The 12,454-nt window shown below is 42.5% G+C and overlaps 1 protein-coding gene across 1 annotated transcript in view; it reads left to right on the top strand.

Annotated features, from left to right (window-relative positions):
- LOC147683760 (arylacetamide deacetylase-like) overlaps positions 1–12,454 on the top strand; it is a 142,354-nt gene that overhangs the window by 45,779 nt on the left and 84,121 nt on the right. The window contains exon 2 of the mRNA XM_086944129.1: positions 6,419–6,641. Within this exon, the coding sequence (XP_086800255.1) occupies positions 6,419–6,641 (223 nt within the window). The remainder of the gene's footprint in view (positions 1–6,418; positions 6,642–12,454) is intronic.

The raw sequence follows: 12,454 nt of genomic DNA, 5'->3' as shown, positions 1-12,454 counted from the left end.
GGGCTCTCCATTTGTCCCTTAAATGCATACCCTGGAGTATATCAGCTAGGGGCGCTGCCATGCGGGGTTTAGTATGTTCCCTCGTGGGCTCCCTGTCTAAGGTCCCATCAAACACAAAATTTAAATCCCCAAAGAGGAAAATTTCAGTTCCGATATAGAGAGTCACCGCCTTTAAAACTGCAGGGTAGAAATCAGCACAGTCTAGGTTGGGGGCAAAAACGTTTATGATGCAGATCTCTCTGCCCTACCATCTACCAAATACTATGACAGCTCACCCCTCTGGTTCATGTACATGCTGGATATGGTGAAATGGAACTCCAGGCACCACCCAGACGAGTGCCCCATGTGCCAAGCCTGAGTATGATGTGGCGTACAACTGTCCCCTCTCCCGTTTCAAAGGACTCAGTAGTGAATTCCCCCAGATATGTGTTTCCAGCAGTCATGCTATTGCTACGTTATATTTCTGCATATATTCTGCAGCGCGTATCTAGGGCAGATAGCTCCCAGATATTCCAGCTAAATAATTGTCTGTGCTGTCATATTGTTGTTGTAAAAAGCAGCTGGCATCTACCACCTCCCTGAGCGAAACACCTCCTCGACGGGGCCCAAATCCGTGTACCATGGCATAATGTATTGTGACCAGTAAACTTCCCCAACAAAAAAAACAACTCCCTAAAGGAAAACAATGCAATCCCTTACCCCCCCCCCCCGGGCAGTAGTAAAAGTTCACATGCGCAATGAAGAATCCACATTAGAGACAGTACGCACCACCCCAAACTTCTCCAACTCCCTTTTCCCCCAATCCTGTAATGGCTGCACAACCTTTCCAGGGCCGAGGCCCAGGCCAGCAGTATTCAACATATCAATATAAACATTAAATCAAATGCTGTGCAGGTAACGTTGAGGCGCGCAATCACTCTCAAGCTCCCTCAGCAGACCTGGGCTCTATCGGGGCGTCACCATTCCAGCAGTTCAGACAAAGCCTCCCAGACATTGTACATCAATGCACTTCCTAGGACCACGTAATATCAGATACTTGAGGACAACTTATCTGCACAGTTCAGTTGTTAATGCTCAATTCAAGAAGAGGGTCCCGACCACTGCCTAGCCCCCCATCGTCCCGCACAAGATCTGGTGTTAGCGCCACAGAGTCCGGAACCACCTCCGAATCCAAAGCGTGTAGGGTCCCATCTCGACAGACTGTGGCACGGCCTAGGCTCATTGTTCTCCTTTTAGGTTTCTGATGGCTGAACTGTCTACGACCTCCCAGTGTGGACTGCAGGAATTAGTCCCCCAGAACTCGTAGAGAGCACCAACCTCCATCCCTCCGGGACTTTGGCGTCCAACCAGTCTCTTGCCTCCTCTGCCGAGAAAAAATACAGGACACGACCTTCACTCATCACCCAAAGTTTCGCCGTGAACATAAGACTGTATTTCAAATTCTGATCCCGATGGCGGCACTTGATGGCCACGAAGGTCTTCCTCTGCTCCTGAACATGCTGTGTATAATCGGGATACACCGAGATAGAGTGGCCTTCGAAGAAGAATTGTCGTCCGCTGTGAGAGAGCTGAAGCAAAAGGTCCCGATCCCTAAAATTAAACAACTTTGCAATGATAGCCCAAGGGAGGGCACTAGGTCTCAGGGCGGTCGCCAACGCTTGATGCGCTCTCTCCACATTGAAGAACTTTGATAACTTTGTAGGGGCCATCTCTCGGGTAATCCAATCCTCCAGGAACAGATCAACTGCAGAACCCTCCACCTTTTTAGGGGAAACCCACAAAACACAGATTTCCCGGTCGGGATCGTCCTTCAGCATCTTCAGCCGGTCATCGAGCTCAGTCACTTGACATTTTAACTCCACTACCGTGGCACTAAGGCTTTTGACTTTAACTCTTAGTGCACCAGTATCTTTCTCCGTTACCGTCACTCTGTCTGAAACTTTCGGATGGTCACATCGCTGGAGATTAACGTCAATAGCCAATTTGTCAATCTTCCGAATCATCTCATCTCTAGTGGACTGGAAAGCATGCAGTGCATCCATCAGTGTTGGTGCCTCCTCTGCCCCACACTCCGCAGTACTTCTGTCCACTGCTGGTTTCTCACAAGCTTCGTCAGGGCCATGTGAGACTGGCTGGGCATAGTTTAGTATTTTATTCGCTTGCATCTTCACTGGCTTGTCCTTCCCCATGGCTCATGGAGGACTATTCAGGAACGCCTTATGAATAACACCACTCACATGGGGGAACAGCCAAAGCGCCTCTACAAGGAGCAGCAAGCGTAGCTCAGCCACGAGTGGCTCTCTTTTGCAGCCGGTTATACTCCCCATAGAATCACTGTTGAGGCACGGATCAATGAAAGCATAGCTGTTCAGTACTTTTGTAGTCCATCATTCACCGAGGCCACTGCTCAGTGACCCTAATGAATTGGGTGTGGAACTAAGACAGAGGGGCTCCTCTAGACTCTCTAATAGTGGCAGGAACTCAAAGCAGGATAATCAGAGTGCCAATTAGTGTCCAAACCATCGCCTGTCACCAATGCACCTCTTAGCGTGATCCCGAGTTCCTACAGGGATCACCTCACAGCAGGGCATGTCAGACTCACCATGCGTTCCTCACAAGGCTTCCCAGACACTTAAGGTCAGTAACATATTCCACTTAGATCTCCGTGGGGTTCCCAGCAGTGGAGCACCCAGCCTCTAATAATGAAAATGGCATGCAGAGGATCCACTGAACACCAGATAAAGTCCAAAGACTCTAAGCTTGACTTGACTTAGTTTGGACCAGCCATAGGGAGAGAGGATGGTGCAACTGTCTTGCCTACAGACTCCTCTTGGTGCAAAAGCCATACTGGCCTAGCACCGGTGCCTCCATGCACCAGGGACTCTATGCTGCTCAGCTGCCTACTCTCCCTCTCTCTCCCTCTTTCCCCTTGCCCCCTGTCCTTTTTGACCAGCTTAGTGCCAGCTTTTATGGTTATTGCTGCCACCCTCGGGCGATCACTGATGATTTGTCCAGCAGGCCCTGCCTGTACACTGCAGGACAGGGAAGCGTCCCACTTCTTGGTGACATGCAGAATATTATTGGGCATAGGGTGAGGAGGCCAACTCACCCAGTAGCCTGTATCAGTATCGTTGCTTGGAGCTCCTTGGGCTTGCCAGGAGGATCAGGTTGGGATGTCCGCTCAAGTTGCACTGTTGTTCTCATCTTGCTGCCCGCAGCTCCCGCGGTTCCGGGCTGCTTTGCAGAGAGCATACTGTTTAGTTGCGGTCACAGTCACTCCCCCAAGGTCCCCCACAAGCAGTGCGGGAGGTGGGGAATAGTAGGTGCCATGGGAGCCCCGGGGAGTGAGCTGCGTTAGGTCTGAATGGCGGCGGCTGCCATGCTGCAGTCACAGGTTTCCCCCCCTTTATGCGTCGTGGCATCGAGCCGTGCAGCGAGAATATGTTTCAAAATATAATTTAGAATTTTCAAAGCGAGGATGGAGCAAATATATAAAATATGAGAGACAATCTTGATTTGATATTTGCAAGTCTCCTCCACCAGGACCAAAGCAAGGGAGACCAAATACTTAAAAAACTGGTAGTTTTAGATTTCAAGGCAGAGGTATTGTAATCAATAATCCTCATGACACTAGGGACACCAAATGGCAAGACATTTATTGGAGACTAGAAATAGATGAGTTTAATTGAATTCTCTCCAAATGGTGCTAAACATAAGGCAAACAATAAAGGAGAACGAGGACAACCCTGTCTAGTGCAGTTTCCTCACAAAATGACTTATGGAGAATTTACAATATATCCATTTATTGAGTCTACAAAAAAATTTGCGACCTACAAAGATACATATTCAATTCATGAAAAAGAAATATGTAAAAACTTTTTCGGAAGGGGCTCTCAGAAAGCAAACATGTGCAAAAAGGACAAGAATTGACAAAATGCATGCCCGGGTTTGTAACAATAGCGAAAATAATGAGGATTTGATGCAATGATTATACATTATTTAAAGCAAAGTGACAAGATTGCAAGAATTATACAGAAACATTGGAATGTAATTATGAATGAGGAGGCACTGAGAGAACTGGTGAACAGCAGGTTATTGATGGAATCTAAAAATGATATATTAGATGACTGTTGCACACAGTACAAGTTCATATTAATTAATCATATTACAGTTAATCAAATTAGATAATATTGCTTAAAGAACTGATTAATGGATGACTGAAAGACTATTGTGAACTCAAAAAAAAATGTAGCTGTGACTTAGTGAATGATAAGCAAAAAGCATAAAAGAAATACATGACAAGTTAAGTGGTTTTTGACTTTCATAAATGATCCACAAACACTTGATTTAATCTCTGTGAGAAGAAAATGTATTTTGGGGAAAGAATTAGAGCTCACATTTCACTAAAAGTTAGAGCGGATATATAAGGCCCAGTAACATGAATAATTATAGAGTACAATGATGGACCAGTGCACATAAATACATTTAAAGACAATAATGGTAGGTGCTATCTAGAAAACTATGCTTTAATGTCTGCTTATTTATTGTTAAAATGTATTTATCCAAATAGGGAGTCTGACTTTTCTTTACTTTCTGTTTAAATTCTAAAGGTGAAAACGACCTTTCCCCTGAAGACAGAACAGTTTGTAACACATATAATAACACAATGAGAAAGTATGATATAAATAAATGAAGGAATATGAACGGAATACTTGAATAAACAAAAATAAGCATGAATGTGAAATTTTTGTAACTGTGGGGCAGATTTATGTTGTGTGAAACACCGGTGGTGCAACCTGCTGAGTGATATTTACAAGCACATGTAAAGCCAGCTTGCATAACTTTATCTGTGCTTGTAAATATCACCCATTTTCATGCAAAACTTTGGGCCATAGGAACTGCACTTTTAGTGACGTTCCCAGGGTGATAGGGGCCTTGCCTTATGTACAAGGCAGCGTTAAGCCACTTAACGTGGCTTAACGCTGCCTTGTACATAAGGCACCCTTTCACGCTAACTGAGCGTGAAAGGGGCGTGCAGTGGGTGTTGTGGTGGGCGTTCCACTGTAACACCCATTGTAGTTGATGCTGCCCCCTATGTACAAGGATGGCATACATAGGAGGCAGCAGCAAAATTAAGACTAGGCAAATCCCAGTCTTAAATTGGCGAAACGAGGAGAAATTAATTATTGCACGAAGCAGCACACATGAAAGTTACAAAATAGCATTTTAGGCTGGTTGATGTGCAGGAAGGGACACCTTCCTACACATAAACAATCCTTTCCTGAACGCGGACACCCTTGAACTCTGGTGCAAGTGTGCCTGCATGGACGCTAAGTTGTTAAACTTAGCGCCATCGCAGAGGGCAACACAAGGCTGCACCACATTCTTGTAAATATGGTGCAGCCTTGCGTTTCAGAAAGTGGCGGATCATGTCGGTAAGCCAAGGGGGGTAAAGACACGCTCTGCAACTTCACTGTACATATCCCCTTTGTGTGATAGGGGCGTGACATGGGTGTTGCTGTGGGTGCTCCCATGCAAAACCCATGTGTACTGATGCATTTGCAGATTTATGAGCAATGGTAAATTTGGGAATGCATCAGAATGCTATGCCACCCTAGGGGTCGCGTAGCGAGGTGCAACGAGGAGAAATGTTTTAATTACTCCTCGTTTTTCCCTCTTTCAATGCATGCTGCATTCTACAGGATGCAGTGGAAGAGGACATCACATTAATTGATATTTTTTTGTGCAGGGAGCTGACCCTTGCAGCACAAAAACAATCTCAGACGCAAGTATCCTTGCACCGTGGTGCAAGGGTTCCTGCCCCGGTGTATGGCAGCATTTTGTGCATCAGCGCAGGGGGAAGCACACAGATGTGTCATACTGTTGGAAACATGGCACATCCCTGTGCTTCGAAAATAATGCCCAGCGGCACAGCAAAATGACTTGCGGCACCGCTCTGCATTAGTTTCTTGTAAATCTTCCCCTGTGGGCCTTTGTGTGTTGTGAGAGTCTCATCATTAGTAGCAGTCATGTGTATGTACTTCCTATGATTTGGAGGGGATTAAGGTGCCCCTATACAGTTTTAACAAGGAGCTGAATATTATTTGTCAACCAGGAGAGAGATAAACTTGGTATTGTATTTTGTGCAGTTGTTACTCATCGAAAGCATATATAGTAACATCAATAAAGACACAAGACTATAGCCTGATTTCTTGTTTGTTCAACTTCCACCCTTTTTATTGACATTGAGCCAATGTCAAATTACTTTAAAAACTACCAAGCATTTGCATGCAACTGAATAGGTAACATTGTTTTTGTTTTGGGACATATGTGATATGGCATTCTAAGTTTTACATGTAAATTACATTTATTACATGGATATAGGATGCTGAAATTATTGTTGTTTTATTTTTTGCAGGCCGAGTTTACTGATATGATTGGGATGGTGGATTATGTGGACATTATGAAGCTTGCTGTTTCATCAAACAATGTCCCTGCAACATCAGATGAGAATGTCACAGTGACCAAGACAACATTTAATAATGTTCCTGTTTATTTATATGTTCCAAAAAAGTCCTCACATACTCAAAGGAGAGCAATGATTTATTTCCATGGTGGAGGATGGTGCATGGGAAGTCCCGGTAGGTCACATAGTAAAATATGTCATTTATAGAAATAAGATAATTAATGATTATTTATTTTTAGTTAATACTTTCTTATTCTAAGTAGTGAGTTGAATAAAATTTGAAAGAGACTGCTGTCATTTACATAATTTACCTCATGTTCAATGTGCACTTGTCGGTCTGGCAGTGTGATTTACCTCCTCTCCAAACCTCGCTCAGTGACTTCAGGTGAAGTTGAACACTGAAGAGCTCGAGGAGGAGGACACTAGAGTTTTCACATTCGTTCTTCACTCCCGTTAAGTTTATGGGTCCTTCACATGATGGATAAGTCCAGGAAGAAGCAGCGTGTTTGGAACCAAAACTGAGGTTTTTTCAGTATGTGTTTTCTTCTGTTTCGTTTTTTCCTTAGAAGGCCAGAATCAAATACAGCCAAGACTTGTAGAGTCTTAGAAGCAGAGGAGTCTATCTTGTAAATGGATTTTGGACTAATTCAGTTGTTTGTCAAGGTGTAAGAAAACGAGTGGATGTGTCTCCAGTTGACTTCTTGCAAGTGTGACTACATCCTAGGTGGATTACGACCTAAAATTAATATATAAACACCTATAATCTTGAAAACCATTGGGGGACAATACATTGATTGATATTGTATTACCCAACCTGTAGCAGCTGTTTGTTTTATTACTGTGGTTATTTGTTTATGTCCTAAGACTTTTTGTTTGTATCATGAAGTTCATGTCCAGAGATCCTGAAGCAAAAACAGAAGGAATTGGAGAAATTTGTATTGGCTGCTATTTCTAGAAAAAATGGTTGATTAGTAGGTAATTTCTCATTAAATCAAAATTCAATCAATAATTGTTTCATTGTGAGTAATTTCCATAGGCTATAATTGATCACCACCATATACCGTCTTTCTTGTTTCCTTGAGTAGAGATGTCTAGAGTTTGGCTGAGGAATATGGCCAGTACAATAGTGGGCAGCACTTTTTTCCCTTGGGTTATTCCATTCATGATACTCTACATGACAGTTTGGGCAAGTAAACAATGATCCTCCAACCAGGTTTGAATAAGGTCATTCATATGATGTCTAAATCCATCCACTGGACACAAAAAATGTATGAGGATTTGTTTGGGTTAAGGTTTTATCTCTGCCTTTTAAAAAGTATGGCAGAATTGAAAAAACAAGTCAAAAGTCAATGCCCCTTCCATCTGCCAGGTATGTCCCAGTTACGACTACTTTAGCTCACAAGAAGAGAGACATCAAAAAAAGATGATAGACCCATTGATTTCGCAATTATGTCCCAGATCCTCCAGGACCTTCTTTCTACTCCTTTCTATGTGGGCCATTAAGAACCTCTAGTTATGCCGCCCCTCCCTTATTCGCCAATATTTTAGTGGCACAAACATGCCCTGGAAAGGCAGCAATGACATTATATGAGCTCACAAATATGAATGTTAAAGATCATAGAGAGAGACGTTTTTGTATAGGTGAAGGTTATTGCGAATCTTCGTTCAACTCTCAATGCCACAGCTCATGCTCTAAATGGCATAAGGAAAAGATAGATCTCCAAGGGGACACTGGCAAACTGCATCATTTCATTTGATGATAGATTCAAGAAGTTACCTTATAAGGTATTCCCTTCCAAAGTGGACACCCTTTTGAGAAGTATTGAGCTGCAGTCTTATTATAGATAGTTTGGGCAATTTACAAGAACTGTTAGGCACAACTGTTACCAACATGAATAAGAATATAGATGGTTTCAAACCTGATGCACCACCAATTGGTCATCACTGCTCAGATATGGCCATTTGAATAGGAGAAGAAAACCTACTATAAAAACAAATGAAAGTTTCAGGGTCCTGTTCAGCATGAAGGTGTATATTTATTTTCATGAGCAATAAGGTAAATGGTGTTGTTTCGTAAATGATGTTGATGACTCTATAAGAGAAGTTAAGGATAGCCAAGGTTAGCTCACGTCAATCAGAGTAGAGGTTAGATTAGTGGATAACATGTTGGTGAGTAAAATGTGGAAACCCCTATTTATTTAAATTATGTTGTAGGTAAGAGAAAGTGGCCACAGAGAATATCATTTGAAAGTCCTTGAGGAAAGCCCCCAAAACTTATAATCCACCGAATATAACCAGGCAATTCTAGATTTTTGCTAATGGGTATGTAGGAGACAACTCCGGAAGGGCTCAATCATGTAAAGCGGAATGCCTGACTAGCTCACATCTGTTCAGATGCCCGATTTACCAGCAAAACAGGTGGAAGAAATCCACATGGAGTACTATATCATTAATTGACCATCACTTAAGGCTCAGGAAGCTTAATACCTATGGGAGGACATGAAGCAATTCTAGTAAGAGACCCAAGGAAATCAAAGACAAGGAAATCAATCTAAGTACTTGCCCCTCCAAATGCTGGTTATGCAAAGAATGTGATACTGGATACAACTTACATGTCTAATGGTAATCATGTTAAATTCATTCAGGATACTAACCTTTGACTTTCAAATATAATTTGAGGATCTGGCGTATGTTAAATGTGTTAATATTGCATTAGTAGCTTTCAGAAATGATTGCATGAACTAACATTAGTTACTTTGACAGTGAGGACTTAGTGGATTTAATTTAAGCCCACCGAGTAGTCTTCAAGGCAATACAAATTGACAAAATCATTCACTCTCATGCAAATGCACTGGGCTCATTTTCAAACACTGCTTAGGACCCTTTTAAGGCACTTGAAATTTTCTGACGTAGAGAAATGCGCATACATGATATACTGAGTTAGAGAGGTGTCTTAGGCCATAGGAAGGAAATAATTGGCCCTGGCTGGTAGGCACTGAGGAGAATGGCAGCCAAACATAAGCAGGCAAAAAAATGTGAAAAAGGCAAACTTCATATGACTAAACTGCATCTTGTGGAACATAGCTAGTCTATACATAATTTTAGAATTTTCAGATGCACTAAATTATTTGCAATATTTTGATCTTTGTGGCTTCAAGAAAGCTGGTGTGACAAAGACTCTGGAAACAGCCTCAGCGAGGTTTTTACCATGTTGTGCCTTTACCACACATTTTTTAGCATGCATATTTTTGCCACGTGCATGCCTTTACAACGCATGCCTTTACCACAGATTTAAGGTAAGTTGGGGGTGTGGGGTTCTTCCCCACAAATACATGGTTTGTATAAATAAAAACAATGCATGGTAATGGCATGCGTTGTAAAAGCATGTTTGTGGTAAAATCATGCATGGTAAAAAATGCATGGTGAAGGCATACAATGCCTTTACCTGAGTTGTACCGCCGTACATCACAAAGACTCTAATAAGCCCAAGTATCAGTCTTTTTCTCTTGATGCCACAAGGGAGTCCATATTTTATGTTTACTGTCTTTCATGTAACTGACCATTGCATGAAATATGGCACAGCACCAGCGTTAGCAAGAGTCACCTGTAGATTATGTCACTTGCAGAACTCACGCTAAATGCGGCTGTTCTGCATCATTCAGAGCTGTGTCAACAAAGGCAAACTGCTCTGTGGAGACCAGCACAGGAGTCAAATATGTAAAATGTCTGCTTTAGGATAAACAACACAAGTTACATGTACATATATCATATGATATGCCACTTGGCTCTTTGCTTGTGTCTGTTTTACTAAAATCTAAGGTTTTGTACTGGCAGTCTCCAGACACACCCTTCAGTGCAAGATCATTTTGAAATATGAGGGTTAACTGTCAGTATAAAATATGTGTTGCACAAGAAGGTTGATTAGTCACTGCTCTTTGTAGAGTTTTGTATGCCTCACTCAGAGTCCCATAAGCCCTTGCACAAATCCTTAGTATGTCTGGTCCCAAGTTTAGAAGAGTAAAGGGAGGCTGGAAATTCCAGTGTCCACTATATTTGACTGTTGAACAACAAGTTAAAAAGTACTGATCATATATGAACTTATAAATCTGCTTGTACTGTCTAGATACCATGGGGCTGATTACGATGTCGGTCGGAAAGGATCCGAATGGCATTTGGGTTCATCCGAATCTGATTCAGAACCTACCTTTCCGACCAATTCGGAAAGCCTTCCGGCCGATCGATTACGATACTCAGAAATCATTCGGATTTTCGGACTCAGTTCTAAACTGCATTTGGAGTAACAGAGTCATTGGGAGCCAACTCGTAAGGGTCTATGGAGCACGTTTCCGACCGACGTATTACGATGTCGGATTCAAACAGACTTTCCGAATCGGTTGTTCTGACACGCATTGGCTGTCGGAATACCACTTTGGGGGCCATAGCAGCCCCCCCTTCACCTGGGGCCCTACAAATGGACTCCGTGGGGGTACCCATGGAGCCCCTGTTCAATACCATGCACAGTGTGGCAGGTACCATGGGGTGCCTGCCACAGGGTGCACAATCTTCCCCACCCACCCTTTTTTTCAATGGGAGCCTGTGTAGTCGGTCAGAACACAGGCTCCTATTAAAGTCAATGGAAGTCCGACCGAACAGTGTTCGGAATCATTGTAATCGGTTGGTCGGACTCCCTGAATACGATTCGGTCAGAAACCATTCCGAGACCAAGTCGGTCGGAATGCTTTCCAACCGACATCGTAATGAGGCTCAATGTATTACTGGATAGTGACTGCTGTGGCATGCTCATTATAATGGTTGGAGGGGAATGGGAGGAGAGGGACAGTTGGGAAGTTCTGCTGTTCTATTCCTAACAACCCAACAAATGAAAATAAATTTAAAAAGTACTGATACTGTATTAACAGTCAAGTTAGCATCTGTAGATGGGAACCTGGATTGCTTTGATTATATAAATCTGAATGTCTAGATAACTGGAGAGGTGCTATTATGAATTTCCTTCAAAAAAATGTTTCTGCTTGAGCACTTAATAACTATAGATCAATCTCACTTTTAGACACTCAAGCAAATGGTATCCAGGCCAAGTTCTACAACACTTTGCAGACTGGGCTGCAAACACAACATAATTCAGCAATATCAAATGTTTTTTAGTTCAGACTTCTCTAAGGTAGATAAGATAGGAGCTTTAACCAATAATGTTCTTGATCAAGTGACAGAAAGGTATTGCAGGCTTTATGTCTGTTGAACTGTCTAGAAATACATGTGAATAAAACTAATACAGTAGTATTTTAAAAAAGGGGAGGCCCTTAGAAACCTAGGGGTTATTCTCAAACAGCATTTTGTGGGACATTTTGTAGTACTACACAACATACTACAAAATGCTATTTTCAAACCTAAGTGCAGAGTTTATTCCACTGCCATTCCCATCTTTTTCTGTAGGAAATAGGTGTGCAGTTTCTGTATGGACCTAAGTTTTTTCAGTAAATGTGCAAAGGCAGGGGAGTGGCAGGAACATGTCTGTATGTATGAATGTTTGTATATATATGGATGGATGTATATGGAATTTCTATAGTGTTAACCTAGAGAAAAGGCAGTGGAGCACTGTATATGGTCGAAGGTAAGCTTTAAGTTGGCAAGTAATTGGAGAGGAAGTTGAGTTGTGCATTGTGGGGTAGTCTTCCTTAAAGAGGGGAGTCTTCAACTCTTCACGAATTTGGAGCAGCATTGGGATAGCCCTGATTGATACAGGGATGTTGTTCCAGTTCCTGGGTGCATAGATGGAAAAGGACTGTTGTCTTATTTTGTGTTATTTACACGTCTGAAAATGGGGAATACTTATGACTAAAGGGGAGGGGAGGGGGAATGGGTGGAGTAAGTAGGGGCTCAGGAAGGGAGACTAACCACCCTCAAGAGAGAATACCCATTCCTATTAAAAAACAGCACGTCTATGTCTATGTAGGGGTATTTATAAGCGCA

The sequence above is a fragment of the Lissotriton vulgaris genome, chromosome 11 (genome assembly GCF_964263255.1).
Source record: "Lissotriton vulgaris chromosome 11, aLisVul1.2, whole genome shotgun sequence".
In the NCBI taxonomy this organism is placed as follows: Eukaryota; Metazoa; Chordata; class Amphibia; order Caudata; family Salamandridae; genus Lissotriton; species Lissotriton vulgaris.
This window is presented reverse-complemented; position numbering and strand designations above follow the sequence as displayed.